Source organism: Dendrobates tinctorius, unplaced genomic scaffold (genome assembly GCF_039654945.1).
Source record: "Dendrobates tinctorius isolate UK_male_01 unplaced genomic scaffold, ASM3965494v1 ptg000180l, whole genome shotgun sequence".
NCBI lineage: Eukaryota > Metazoa > Chordata > Amphibia > Anura > Dendrobatidae > Dendrobates > Dendrobates tinctorius.
This window is the reverse complement of record NW_027361847.1, coordinates 583,198-599,059: the sequence shown is the minus strand read 5'-3', so window position 1 is coordinate 599,059 and position 15,862 is coordinate 583,198. Positions and strand designations below refer to the sequence as shown.

Genomic DNA, 15,862 nt, shown 5'->3' with positions numbered 1-15,862 from the left:
GGGAGGCGTTAATATTATCCACGGGTTCCCAGGAATTCTCCTCTGAGGAATAGCCTTGCCATTTAATCAAATACTGCAGTCGATTTCTGTAGATTCTTGAATCCAGAATCCTCTCAACGATGAACTGCTCTTGACCAGCCACAAGAACGGGATCGGGAGGAGGAGATGAAGGTCCTGGAAAAGGATTTGGTACTACAGTTTTTAGTAGGGAAGTATGAAAGACAGGATGTATCTTTAGTGTTCTTGGGAGTTTTAAGCGACATGCAACAGCACCTACCAGACCACTGATCCTATAAGGACCAATGTACTTCTGCCCCAACTTAGGGGAAGGGATCTTCATCTTTAAATTCTTCGTAGATAACCAGACTAAATCTCCTACCTTAAATGTTGGTGTTGGTTTGCGAAATCTGTCAGCTGCATTCTTGTACCTCTCTTGTGCGGAACCCAAAGTCTCTTTCAGAAGTTCAAGGTTCTGTTGAAGTGAAGAGATCCTGTCGGCAACTGCTGGTAAAGATGTATCTACCGGTAATCTGGGAAGAATGCTAGGGTGATATCCCAGTTTAGCGTAGAATGGAGACTGTTTGGTGGAGGCACTCTGGGAGTTGTTATAAGAGAATTCGGCCAAGGGGAGTAGCCTTACCCAATCATCTTGCAAATGGCAAACGTAGCAGCGAAGGTATTGCTCTAGTGTTTGGTTGGTACGTTCTGTCTGCCCGATGGACTGTGGGTGGAAAGCAGAAGATAAGTGAACTTCTATGCCTAATGCTGAACAAAAACTTTGCCAAAACTTTGAAGTAAATTGAACTCCACGGTCAAAAACAACTTCATCCAGAACCCCGTGCAGGTGAAAGATGTTCTGGATAATTAGGTCAGCAGTGTCCTTCGCAGAGGGTAAACCGGAACAAGGGATGAAATGGGCCGCCTTGGTCAGGCGATCGACCACCACCAAAATCGTACTCTTTCCCTCGGAAAGGGGCAGTTCTACAATAAAGTCCATAGAAATGGATCCCCACGGGCGAGACAGCACCGGCAAAGGCTGTAACAGACCAGTAGGGGAGGCACATGGAACCTTGAATTTGGCACATACCTCACAAGATGAAACGTACTTCTGGACATCCTTCCGAAAACCTGGCCACCAGAAGAAGCGAGATAAGAATTCTTGAGTCTTCTGAATTCCTCTGTGGCCTGCAACCTTAGAATCATGAACCAATCTCAACACTCTTAACCTCATGGCTTCAGGAATGTAGAGGTGCCGTTCCCGGGTCCAAACTCCATTCCTAAAAAGAAGGCTTACCTCATCAGATGGCTGAGACAGGAAAAGATCAGAGTTGTAAGCTTCTTTGAAGACCTGCAGCAAATCTTGATTCTGAATGACTCCTACAAAATTGCAATCAGAAAGTATGGTCTTAGGTGGAGCATCTGGAACCGCGTCAGTGGAGAACATCCGGGATAGAGCATCTGCTTTTCCATTGTGAGAACCTGGTCTATAAGAGATTGTAAAATTGAATTGATTAAGGAAAAGACTCCAGCGGGCCTGCCGTGGGGTCAGGCATCTTGCTGACCTGATGAACTCAAGGTTGCGGTGATCCGTGAGGACCACGATCGGCTGTGAGGCTCCTTGCAGAAGATGTCTGCACTCCTTGAAGGCGGCGATGATAGCCAGTAATTCTTTATTTCCTATATCATAGTTCTTTTCGGCATGAGACAGTCGCTTGGAAAGAAAAGCACAAGGATGAAGTAAATTCTTCTCACCTGTTCTTTGGGACAGTATAGCCCCGGTGGCACAGTTTGAGGCATCCACTTCAATAATGAAGGCGAGTTCCGGGTCAGGGTGGATCAGTACTGGTGCTGATGTGAACTCGGTCTTGAGCCGAGAGAATGCTTCTTGGGCTTGAAGGGACTAAATAAATGCTGTCTTCTTCTGTGTCAACCGGGTGATGGGCGAGACGATGTCAGAGAAGTTCTTGATGAAACGTCTGTAGAAGTTAGCAAACCCGATGAAACGTTGGACCTCTTTGACGTTCTTGGGGATTGGCCACTCCTGAATCGCCTTGATCTTGCTGTTATCCATACTCAGACCCTGTGGAGAAATTACATAACCTAAGAATTGGATCTCCGACTTGTGAAATTCGCATTTCCCCAGCTTGATGTACAGATGGTGTTCCCTCAACCGCTGCAAGACAGTCTTGACATGTTGCTGATGTTCCTCCATGGAGCTAGAAAAAATCAGAATGTCATCCAAATAGCATGACTAAATACTCAAAGTGTCCATATCGAGACCTAAATGCTGTTTTCCATTCGTCTCCAGGTCTTATACGGACTAGATTGTATGCCCCGCGTAGGTCCAATTTTGAAAAGACCTTGGCCTGACGAACTCTCTCGAGAAGCTCCGGAATTAATGGCAGGGGGTAGCGGTTCTTGATGGCTACCTTGTTAATTTCCCGGTAATCAACACAGGGTCTGAGGGATCCATCCTTCTTTTTAACGAAAAAGATGGGTGCACCGGCTGAAGAGGATGAGGGGCGTATAAACCCCTTAGACAGGTTCTCGTCGATATATTCTTTGAGAGTCTTGAGCTCAGGACCGGACAATGGATAAATATTACCAAAAGGAATGGTAGCAGCAGGCAGAAGCTCGATTGGGCAGTCATAAGAGCGGTGTGGTGGTAATTTATCTGCATTCATTTTATCGCACACGTCCGAAAATTCTTTATAAACTGCCGGTAACTCTAGGTCCGATGATGGGTTGGCCGGAGATGGATCAATCGATTTCTCAGAAGCTACCTCTGTAGCTGGGAAGGGCAATCTCTTAGTCTCCCAGTCAATGAGGGGATTTTGAGCCTGCAACCAGGGTAAACCCAAGATAATAGGGAAATGTGGAGAGGAAATCAGAAGGAAGGACAATTTCTCCTGGTGATCATCTCCCATGAGGACCTTCAGTGGTTCAGTCTGCTGGTCTACGGGCCCCGAGGTCAAAGGGGACCCATCCACAGTCTCCATCAGAATTGAAGACACTCTTCTCTGTGATCGGATTCCATATTCCTTAGCAAAAGAAGTGTCCATGAAGTTACCGCTAGCCCCAGAGTCTATCATGGCGGAACTGTTCACCCAACGGGAGTCAATCCAGATCTTGATAGGAAGGTAACAATGTGAATATTTTTCCTTATTGCAAGGGTATGAAACTGCAGAAGATAGAATAACAGCATTAATGGGTAGTATTGTTTCGGATGTAACAGAGTTCATATCTGAAAAGTCATAATCAGGAGCGGTTGCTGCAATTTCGGGTGGCCCTGATTCGGAAGTTATGGAGTATGATTCAGAGAAGTCACGTTCTACCACGGCTGCGGTTGTTCTGCGAGAACGATTGGGGCAGTTGATAATAAAATGTCCTGACTTCCCACAGTAAAAACATAAATTCTCCTTGAAGCGAAATTCCTTCCGTTCGTCACTTACTCGACTTCGTAGGGAATTTACCTGCATCGGCTCAGGTGTGGACTCCTGAGGACTTGGGTCCGGAATCTCCTTAGGAAGGAAAGGAAGAAGCGATTTATTGCTGCGGTTCATCTCAGACCACCTTTCTAGTTTTCGTTCGGAGATGCGAGCGTCTAGGCGAATACAGTGATTGATGAAATCACCTAGAGCAGTGGGAGCCTCCGCACGTGCAAGCTCGTCCTTGATAGAACTGGACAACCCCTTCTTAAATATTGAGTACTTCGCTGCACTACTCCAGGTGGTGTCCTGAGCCCACCTTCTAAAATCCATAGCATACTCAGTCACTGGGCGTTTACCTTGACGCAAATTCAGCAGGGCCGTCTCAGCTGTAAGGCCACGGTTCGGATCGTCAAACATCTGCCCCATGGCGGCGATAAACATATTGAAGTCATTCAGACATGCATCCTGTGATTCTATCAGAGGGTTTGCCCAGGCAAGGGCCTTATTAGTCAGCAACATGATGATAGTCAATATTTGGGATCGGTCCGTAGGAAACTGTGTGACATGTGCAGCAAAGTATAAACGACACTGGTTCAGAAACCCACGGTACTTGTCACGGTCGCCACCAAACCTAAATGGCGGTAGTTTGGGGATGGTAGGAACTGAAGCCTGAGATTGTGCCTCCAGAGCCGCAACTCGGCCACGCAATTCCTGAAGGGTCTGACTGAGCACTTGTATATCATATTTAGTCTGCCCCTCTAGGCCTTCTATTCTGCTCTTCCATGTCTGCACTTCAGCGTGTACAGTGGCAGTGATATTATTTAGCTTCTTAACACGCACTTCTAAAGTCTCTGACCCAGAGGCATCCATTTTTAGGGCTTGTGTATCCTGTCACGATACTAGTGGATACAACTGGACACCAGTGGCTAGGTCAAAGAGACTGCAGACACAGTGGGTTGCGCAAGCAATATTGTATTAGTGATCTGAATGCAATATAGCATATAAGTCCAGATAAATGTTCAGTCAATATGATAAATGGTAATAGCAGAGCTGATACTCTGCGACACAGCATGCAAAGTCACTGAACAATGAGTGCACAAGACCCAGGCTCTTGCAGGGCGGAGGAACACACTAGCTGGCTGGAGTTCTTACTTCACGGCAGGTGTAGTCAGGCAGAGGTTCCTGAAGTCAAGTGTTCAGCAATCACTCGGTCAGCAGGCAGGGATCCAGACGTGCAGGTTGGCAGAGGACTCCGCCGTTAAGAGAGGACCAACAGGGATAGTAAGTCCAGGCTTGGGACTGCAGAGGCACAAGGTCCAATACATAATACACAAGCAATGAATCAGAGCAGGTGCTGGCTTTATATACAGCTTTGGCAGGAAGCAAGATGGCCGACGTGAAAACATCAAGATCCATGTTAACTAAGGGCAAGTCTAAGGGCAAGAGAAACAGATTCCAGGACTAGATACTGACAATTACATTTATTCTTAAAATTCAAAAATTTAGACTGATCCCCAAAAAACACATCAGGAGTAGGGATCTTTGGTTCAGCAGCATGTAAATGAGCAAGATAGGCGGAAATTCCCCACGCTTCATCAGCGAGCTGCTCCACACGATCAATTGCTTAATTCCATTAAGAAAAAAATTCCTCCTACGGCCCCAGAGAAAAAGAGGAAAAAATATACATTAAAAAAAAAAAAAATTCTGACACTTTTTTTTTTTACAATTCTTTCCTGCTATTGAGTACCCTAGAATCTGTGGTATGACTGGTGATTCTGTTATGAATGAGTCACCGGAGGAAAAAACAAAAATGCAAGCTAAGTCCAGAAAACCGGAGAGGTTGGTAGCTAGCGGATTGCAGACCCCTGATCCTATTCACAACAACTAACAGTAGCCGTGGAGCGTTCCTACGGTGGTCCTAGACGCCTCTTCACAGCCGGAGAACTAAATAAGCCTAAAGAAAGAAAGGGGAAATCTAAACTGCCCCAGAGCAGACCCCAAAACAATAGACAGCCTCCAACATGTATTGTCAGTGAAAACAGATGAAAACACAAACACAGACAGAAAGACAGGCAGAGCAAACGATGGGGCCCAACTAACTAGATAGGAAAGGACAGAAAAGATGCTGGCTGCAATCCGCAAAAACCCTACCAAAAATGTCTCAACACGTCTGATAGGAAAAACGGCCCTGAAGTCACTAGACTTCAAAATCCCTATATCAGCACTCTGATATATTCTGAAGACAGAGCAAAAGAGATTTAACCGATCAGGGACAAAAATGGAAATTCAGCAGAGCCCCAGCCGGGGCTGGCAGAACACAAAACTAAGCAAATCAGACAAAATCACATGGAACAATAACAGAGCAAAACTTAGCTTTAGAAGACAGGAACTGAACTGGAGGCCAGAGTTCAGAGCAGAGAAACCACCAGCAACCCTACAGGGCGTCGGCTGCCTTATATCCACTCAGAGATTCCGGATGTCCAATCGCAATCCACCTGTTCAGGTGGCAGGTTTCTCCCATCCAAATCAGTTTCACCACCTCCTTTCACCAGCAGAGGGAGTTCATCGGACATCAAAGGTGAACGAGAAAATGAGCTCACAACAGCTGGCGCTGTGCCCGACTCGGACACTTTCAGAGAGATTGTCAAACCCCCGCTGTTTTAATCGGAGTTGATGGCAGACCCAATAAACATACTCTTACAAAACCCATCCCTGTGGGACCCTTCCCCAAGGTTACTGCTCAATTTGTAATCTCTCCCACATGTCAAGTAAATTTACTGGGGGTAGATTTATTAGCACAGTTCCACTCCATAATACAATTCCAAGATGATGGTCAGATGGTTCTTATGTTACATAACCCTTATGCAGATGAAGACAGTGAGGAAATCTGTATTTTGCATGCCCTTCCCACAGTTATGATGGCCCTGATAGGCCCAGATCCACCTCCAATATTGCCTGAGGATCAACGACTCACTCCATACCTCTCAGATACCATCTAAACTTTGATCAAAAGGGCCAAATGATATAGGGAAAATGCCTGTAGAACCAGTAAAAGTGATTCTCAAACCTGGTGCCTAATCCACATGCTCTTTTGTCCCAAATACCCCAGGATGCTGCTTGGTTTACAGTTATAGACCTTACCAATACCTTCTTTAGCATTCAAGATTGCCAGTTTCTATTTGCATTCACTTATCAGGGACGACAGTTAACATGGACAGTTATGCCACAAGGGGCCCAAAACAGTCCCAACCAGTTTGCAAAAAATATGAGCGAGTGTCTTTTGCCATTGCTGCCACTGTTAGCCTCCTCAAGCATCTGGCAGCACTGAACTGTTGGGTTTCGGCCTCGAAACTTCAGTTCTGCCTTGGTCAAGTGATATTCTTGGGTCACTGTCTCCTTCAGGGGGCCAGACACCTCACAGAAGAAACAGCTACTCTATCAAATGCCAGTGAGAATCCACTCCCAAATCCTGATCTGGTGTTATACACGGATGGTTCAAGATATGCTGACGAGTTTGGTAGATTCCACATGGGATACACTGTTACCACAGAGGACACTGTAGTGCACGCAGCTGCACTCCTGCCCTCACAGTCAGCACAAGAAGCAGAACTCCAGGCTCTCTCTACTGCATGTACTTTGGCCAAGAACAGACGGGCTAATATTTACACGGACTCACGGTATGCATTTGGTATTGCTCACAATTTTGGGGCTCTATGGGCCAATCGAGGGTTTATTACTACTGCCGGAACCCCAGTGAAAAATGCTGAAGCTGTTAAAACCCTCATGGACTCGACTAAATTACCTACTCAGGTGGCCATTATCAAAGTTAAGGCGCACGGTCCTAGGAACAGTCCACAGACTGTTGGCAACGCATTTGCGAATATGCAAGCAAAAGCTGCCGCTCTTTTACCCGTTGAACCAACCATACCAACTATGGTAACCACACGCTCTCAGAGTAAACAGTTACAAGAAGCATTGACCCTACAAGAACCTGATGATCTACAACAGACTGAAGTTTTCTGTCGTACCCCGCAAGACCACTTAATGACGATGCAGAGAATGTCTCCAAAGGAAGAGGTGAAGCAATGGAAGACTGATGGGCCACGAATGGATAATGGTCTCTGGAAAAAGGACCAACTCGTGTGTCTCCCTAAGTGGATGTACCCTGCTATTGCCACATGGGCACATGGGCCTACCCATCGAGGAAAGAATCAGGCCCTCGCACTGGTGCAAAAATTCTACTGGGCCCCAGGAATTTCCAGTTTTGACAGCGCTCAACCGTGCCTGTAATATGTCAGACTTGTAATCCTGGTCAACTATAACGTGTACCCCTGAATCATCTTGCTAAGCCCGACTATCCATTCCAAAGGCTCCAGGTGGACCATATCACGTTGCCTAAGTCTGGAAGGTATGAATACTGTTTGGTTGTTGTTGACATGTTCTCCAGTTGGCTGGAAGCATTCCGTTACCAACATGACTGCAAAAACCACAGCGAAGAAAGTAGTGATGGAAGTCATATGCAGATATGGGGTTCCAGAAGTTGTTGAAAGTGATCAAGGTACGGCCTTTTCTTCTCATGTGTACCAAGAAGTTCTGACAATGCTTGGATCCACTGTAGCCCTCCATGCTCCATACCACCCACAATCCAGTGGAAAAGTTGAGAGGCTGAACGGCACACTGAAGGGACAATTGACCAAAATGATGCAGGAGACTACGGCTCCATGGCCAGAGCTCCTACCCATTGTTCTATACCACATTCGTACTACCCCTATTGCAAAACATGGCCTGTCCCTATATGAGATATTGTTTGGTACTAGGCCCCAATTGCTAATTTCCAGCTCAGCAGTTATCAGAAGAAACTGACCGTGCTGTTCAATATGTTATTCAGCTTAGTAAAAATCTTGCTAACACCCATGCTCTAGTTTCTTCTTCTCTTCTAGATTCAGCAGAAACTGACACCTGTCATAACATGAAGCCTGGTGATTTGGTAGTCGTGAAAAGGCATGTCAGAAAGCACGGACTAGAACCCTTCTATGACGGACCCTATCAAGTCCTCCTCATCACCCCTACATCAGTGAAACTAGAAGGAAGACCGACTTGGATTCACGCATCGCACTGCAAGCTGGTTAAACAAACCAATAGCAAATAAGGGGGCATTATGTTTTGGTTTTCCGCATTTTCCATATTATTATTGGTAGAAGTTAAAAGTTAAAGTTAGAAGACATTCAAAGATTCAGAGATCAATACAATAAAGACAATGATCGTAATAAGGACAGTTGGTGGTCAGACACTTTCTCCTTTCTCAATCCAGCCAATTGGTTTAAGGGAATTGGGGGCTGGATAGCTGGGATCTTACAGAGCTTGTTGCATATTGCTGCCTGTATCCTTGTTGTATATGTGATACTAAAACTTGTTTTTTGGTGTATTTCTGTATGTATTAGGAAATTCTGCACTAAGACAGCTAATGATGATACCAAAGGCATCGTTGCCCCTGCTCTTCTCTGCACCAATCTCAAAAGGCTACTTCTCCATTCTCTGAAGGTTTCGTTTCTCCATTTTTGTTGCTGTAAGATACATTTTTGTAATTGGGATGAAAAGTTCAGGCTGTCATGAAACCAGGCTGTTCCTCATCAGGTGCAAGATAAGGGACCCGGGGGTATAATACTCTGAAGAATATACCATTATACTACTTTCTATGCTATTTGGATACGGACATATATATAGTTTCCGGTTTTCTTGCAATATTATTGGCTTATAAAGTGAAATGATGCTATTGGTAGTTGAGAACTTTGCATAATTAAGCAAAAGATTATAAAAGTGACTAAAATAAATGGGTCTAGCGATCTCTTTGGATCGTCCCGTACAGAGACCCCCGTCTCCGTGTGGTCATTTGAGTTGCTAGCAACACTCTGTGGATTAATTTGGAAATCACTGGATCAACCGTGAAGAGTTAATTTAACTCTCTCCCTATCAGCATGGTCAATGTGGAGGCAGAATCTCAGCCTCCTTCTTGTCGAAGACATCTGCGAAAGACCAGTAAGCTGACTGTAGACCTGCAGGCGCTGAGGACAGACGAACAGGACCCATTAGATGGAAGGGCAGCAGGCACTTATTCTGACAAGATGGCCCCCAATGGAGTACATCGCCTGATCGCCAGTCGAGATTTGGCTCATGTGCCCTTAGCCAAGGGAGCCCAAGAAGAAGCGTATGAGACAAAGTCGACAGGACGTAGAGGGATATCTTCTCTCGATGCAAGGCTCCGATCTGCAGCTCCACTTCTTCGGTGACCTGGGTAACGGTCTCCTGCAAGGGCTTACCGTCGACCGAAGCTGTCAGCTGAGGAGTCTCCAGAGATCTGACAGGAATCCGTTATTCTTTAACCGCCTTGAGCCTGATAAAGTTCCCTGCCGTGCCTGAATCCACATAAGCCTCCTCAGAATAGTGTTTGGAACCAAGATTCAGCAAAATAGACACGGTCAGGGGAAGAGAGGAATCATATTCACCTAGGGAGACCTCTCCTACTTGTCTCAGGAGGAGGCATTTTCCTGGCCTCTTTGGACAGGAACGAAGTAGTTGGGGAAGGCTTCTCTGCCAAGCAGCTGAAAGCGTAAATCAATTTGCATTGCTAGAGAGATTAAATCCTCTAAGGAGGTTGGTACATCACGTCCCGCTAACTCATTTTTAATGCGGCGTGAGAGGCCTCGCCAGAAAACACCTACCAATGCTTCATTGTTCCAGCCCAACACGGAGGACAAAATGCGAAAACGAATAGCGTGTTGACCAACGGAAAGAGAGCCTTGGTGGAGATTAAAAAGGGATTCCGTGGTAGATGCAAAGCGACCTGGCTCATCAAACACATGGAAAAAAGTCTCCAAGAAGGTTGGCAACTAGAAAATCAATGGGTCATCATGCTCCCAGAGTGGGTTAACCCGCGCCAAAGCCTCCCGCTCCAAATGAGAAACCACAGCTGTGGCTGAAGCTCAATGTGTAGCAGACACTGGTTCAAAAAACCCCGACCTAGCCTGGAGTCACCGCTATATCGTGGTGGTTTACAAAAGTGGGACGGAAAGCGCAAGACCAGAGCTTGGCTTGCGGCCGAGATGGCAGACTGAAGGGAAAGCAGTCGTTTACTGATACCATGTAGCTGAGCAAGAGGGCCTGAGCGTCACGCTGCTCAGCAAGCTCTTGCTGGAGGCTAGCCCGCCGTGGAGCGTTCCCCGGGTCAGGGGTCTGTAAGTCTGGCAACCGAGTCTCTATGGACTTCCAGGAGGACATTATCTGTGAATACTCTGATTCTTGAGTGGTGGCCAAGACACCAGCAGGGTCCATGGCCTGATTATGCTGTAACAAATCCTGGAGTGGACTCTCTGGGCCATGATACCAACCCTCCCTGGGGGAACTGACCTAGTGAGGACCACCCCCTATGCAGGGAGCATTAGGGGCAGACCCAGGGGGATAAAGTACCACGACTGCTGGTACCAGGTGGCAGGCTCGAAGGAGGTGCGAGAGACCGTGTCTAGCAGGGTGAATACGGTGGCACGCTGGTACAGGAGGGCTCAGAGCGCGTACTCGGGAGCATGCAGGGTAAGAGAGAGTGCAGGGTGCATACTGGGAAACACACCTGGGTTCAAGAGAGTGCAGAGTGCGTACTGGGAAGCACGCCTGGGTACAAGAGAGTGCAGAGCACGTACTGGGAAGCACACCTGGGTACAAGCAGGGACCTGAGTACAAAGTGCGATCATGCAGGAACCTAGCTGGCCTAGCAGGGAAGCAAGGTGATAATCAGGCGCCTCCCCTAGCAGGAAGCAGCCTGATATACTACTGGCTGCTGTAGGTAAGGAAAGACTTCCGGGTCAAGCGCTTCATTAGGAATAAGAGGCCTAAGCCGAAGATGGAGTGCGAGCGAGTCACCAGGTCCAGAGACCGACCGTGAAACCGGAAGCGAGGACACCGAGCGGCGCACCCCTCGTTCAGAGACCTGCCAGGATGCCGAAGTGAGGTATGTCGAGGCTGCATGGCCCGGGGTGTAACACCGCGATAACACAGTAAAAACCATTGCTATAATTTACTACGCTCAAACAAACATATCTCTTTTAAAACTGTAACTTGACGCTGAAAAAGCGTTTGACAGAATATCATGGTTAGCTATCTATTACGCCCATAAGAACTCAATATAGGAGAACGCTTTATAGCTAAAACTAGCTGAAGAGCCCGGCGCTGCCCGGGCATAGTAACTAACTGTGGATAGTAATAACAAATTATAATTATCCTCCATCCCATAGTCCCGTGCCCATATACCCAACATACCAATCCTCCATCCCATAGTCGAGTGCCCATATACCCATCATACATATCCTCCATCCCATAGTCGAGTGCCCATATACCCAACACACATCCTCCATCCCATAGTCCCCTGCCCAAATACCCATCACACATCCTTCATCCCATAGTCCCGTGCCCATATACCCATCATACATATCCATGAGCCCATATACCCATCATACATATTCTCCATCCCATAGTTGAGTGCCCATATACCCATCACACATCCTTCATCTTGATCCCATGCCCATATACCCATCATACATATCCTCCATCCCATAGTCCCATGCCCATATACCCATCATACATATCCTCCATCCCATAGTCCCATGCCCATATACCCATCATACATATCCTCCATCCCATAGTCCCATGCCCATATACCCATCATACATATCCTCCATCCCATAGTCCAGTGCCCATATACCCATCACACATCCTCCATCCCATAGTCAACCATTATGACATCATAATGAGAGACGGGGCTTGCAACCTATGATGACATCAGGGTCGCCATGGCAACCATTGTGACATCATGAGGGGCGGGGCTTGATACACACACACTTTTTCCCCATTATGTAGATAGGGGCAAAATTGTTTGTGAATTGGAACGTGCGGGGTTAAAATTTCGCCTCACAACATAGCCTAGGACACTCTCGAGGTCCAGACGTGTGACTGTGCCAAATTTTGTGGCTGTAGCTGCGACGGTGCGGTGCCAATCCCGGACATACACACATACATACACACACTAGAACTTTATATATTAGATAACGGCCCTCTACTGTAACCCTACAGCAATATCTAATGGAACAAGACAGGAGTGCCCTCTCTCCCCTCTCCTGTATATGCTCATGATGGAACATATACTATCCTCTATTCGTGATAACCCTGATATTAAAGGTATCACTATAGGGAAAACGGAATATAAATGCACCACCTTTGCGGATGATGTCCTTCTATACATTACAAGCCCACATACATCAATTCCATCTATCATGGCAGAAGTGGATCATTTTGGTCCAATTTCAAAATAAACACTTCAAAATCTCAGGCTCTCAAGGTTTCCTTGTCAACTACCACTCAGGCTAACCTCTAATCAAATGTTCCTTTTTCTTGGCCATCACAGGGTATAAAATACTTAGGGATAAGCATAGTGATATTTCAACACTGTTTGACCTCAATTACAAACCCTTACTTGGTCAAGTCCAAAATGATCTTAATTCATGGACTGTGAAGGATTTCTCATGGTTCGGCAGAGTAAATATATTAAAAATGAATATTTTACCAAGACTGCTTTACCTTTTTAAAATTATCCCGACCAGAATCCCTTTAAATTTTTGGAAACATCTACGTAGTAGCTTTTGTAAGTTCATCTGGCTGACTGGTCGTCCACGTATTCGTGGTGATATATTAGTCAGGTCTAAACAGATGGGAGGCCTCGGTCTTCCTGATTCTAGAAAATACTATATGGCGGCAGTCCATGCCAGAATACTTGATTATTTTCACCATCACCATGGAAAGCTTTGGGTTCATATAGCACAAACTATATGTCCAAGTGCATTAACTACACTTCCCTGAAACCCACATTCCTCAGCCCGTAAACCCTTCTCAACAATCCTTCAACACATACTCTGTACAATCCCTACGACAAGACAAGAAGATCTCTCTAATTGACCCACAGGGCCCATTATTCCCAATCTCAGACAATCCCACCTTTTTACCAGGGCTATCTTCCAATCGATTTCTGGGTAGAAGTAAATATCACCCTCTTCACTTTGCTCATGTACTATCTAACGCATCTTTAATACCCCTCAACGAGATAATTCGGGACAGTTCTATCCCTCCAAGAGCCGACAATGACTATAGACAATTGCAACATTCCTATTCCTATGTTAGAAAAGATAGACGGCTCAATAAAGATCTTACAAATTATGAAAAACTGTGCTTGTCGTTATCTCCACCCTTGCACTCCATCTCATTGCTCTAAAAACTCCTAATAGCCCATACTACAACTGTCAGACCACCCTATTGCGATGCAAGGAAAAGAGAACTGGGCAAATCTTTTGAAGACTCACAATGGGCTAAATGGTTTCAATTTGCTCACAAGACGTTAACTGCAACCAAAGCTGAAGAGACCACTACTAAGATCATCTCCAGATGGTACCAGGTTCTCATATTACTACGTAAGTGGTTTCCCGCAGTATCAGATAGATGCTGCAGATGTGAAGTGGAAGAGGGGAAGATGACACACATTTGGTGGAGCTGTCAAATAATAAGAGGTTTCTGGACTCAGGTAATTCAGACTACTAAAAAAATGACTAGTCTCTCTGTGCCTGACTCTCCTGAATCTCTTTTTCTCTTTAGGATCCAAAGTATACTGCTCAAAAAAATAAAGGGAACACTTAAACAACAGGATATAACTCCAAGTAAATCAAACTTCTGTGAAATCACACTGTCCACTTAGGAAGCAACACTGATTGACAATCAATTTCACATGCTGTTGTGCAAATGGAATAGACAACAGATGGAAATTATTGGCAATTATCAAGACACCATCAACAAAGGAGTGGCTCTGCAGGTGGGGACCACAGATCACATCTCAGTACCAATGCTTTCTGGCTGATGTTTTGGTCAATTCTGAATGTTGGTTGTGCTTTCACACTCATGGTAGCATGAGACAGACTCTACAACCCACACAAGTTGCTCAGGTAGTGCAGCTCATCCAGGATGGCACATCAATGCGAGCTGTGGCAAGGTTTGCTGTGTCTGTCAGTGTAGTGTCCAGAGGCTGTAGGCGCTACCAGGAGACAGGTCAGTACACCAGGAGACGTGGAGGGGGCCGTAGGAGAGAAACTACCCAGCAGCAGGACCACTACCTCCGCCTTTGTGCAAGGAGGAACAGGATGAGCAATGCCAGAGCCCTGCAAAATCACCTCCAGCAGGCCACAAATGTGCATGTGTCTACACAAATGGTTAGAAACCAACTGCATGAGGATGGTTTGTGGGCCCAACATCCAGAGATGGGGGTTGTGCTCACAGCAGGACGCTTGGCATTTGCCACAGAACACCAGGATTGGCAAATTTGCCACTGTGCCCTGTGCTCTACACAGATGAAAGCAGGTTCACACTTAGCACGTGACAGACGTGAGTCTGGAGACGTCATGGAGAGCAATCTTCTGCCTGCAACATCCTTCAGCATGACCGGTTTGGCAGTGGGTCAGTAATGGTGTGGGGTGGCATTTCTTTGGAGGGCCGCACAGCCCTCCATGTGCTCGTCAGAGGTAGCCTGACTGCCATTAGGTACCGAGATGAGATCCTCAGACCCCTTGTGAGACCATATGCTGGTGCAGTTGGCCCTGGGTTCCTCCTAATGCAGGACAATGCCAGACCTCATGTGGCTGGAGTGTGTCAGCAGTTCCTTCAAGATGAAAGCATTGAAGCTATGGACTGGTCCTCCTGTTCTCCAGACCTGAATCCGATTGAGCACATCTGGGACATCATGTCTCCATCCACCCAGGTCACGTTGCACCACAGACTGTCCAGAAGTTGGCAGATGCTTTAGTCCAGATGTGGGAGATCCCTCAGGGGACCATCCGCAACTTTATCAGGAGCATGCCCTGGCGTTGTAGGGAGGTCATACAGGCACGTGGAGGCCACACACAATACTGAGCCTCATTTTGAATTGTTTTAATGACATTACATTCCACTTTAATTTTGTGTGTAACTCCAAATCCAGGCCTCCATTGGTTAATGAATTTGATTTCCATTGATTTTTGTGTGATTTTGTTGTCAGCACATTCAACTTTGTACAGAACAAAGTATTCAATTCAAAGTATTCATATTCCAGTCATTCAGATCTAGGATGTGTTATTTGAGTGTTCCCTTTATTTTTTTGAGCAGTGTAGTTTCACCAGATACAAACGGCCTTTAATAAGCTACCTTATACAGGCTGCTAAGAATATCATTCCTCCTCACTGGAAAAGTACTTCACCTACTCTGGAGGAGTGGTTCAGTGAAATAGCCCTTCTGAATAGGATGGAACATTTGATTGCTGTCACGCGGGGCTTAGGTCAACTAAGGCAGAAGTACCCGGGGCCCCTGTGGTGTCC

The 15,862-nt window shown here is 46.2% G+C and overlaps 1 protein-coding gene across 1 annotated transcript in view; it reads right to left on the bottom strand.

Annotated features, from left to right (window-relative positions):
• LOC141054919 (uncharacterized) overlaps positions 1–15,862 on the bottom strand; it is a 205,864-nt gene that overhangs the window by 155,303 nt on the left and 34,699 nt on the right. The window contains 1 exon segment of the mRNA XM_073551813.1: positions 9,954–10,030. Within this exon segment, the coding sequence (XP_073407914.1) occupies positions 9,954–10,030 (77 nt within the window).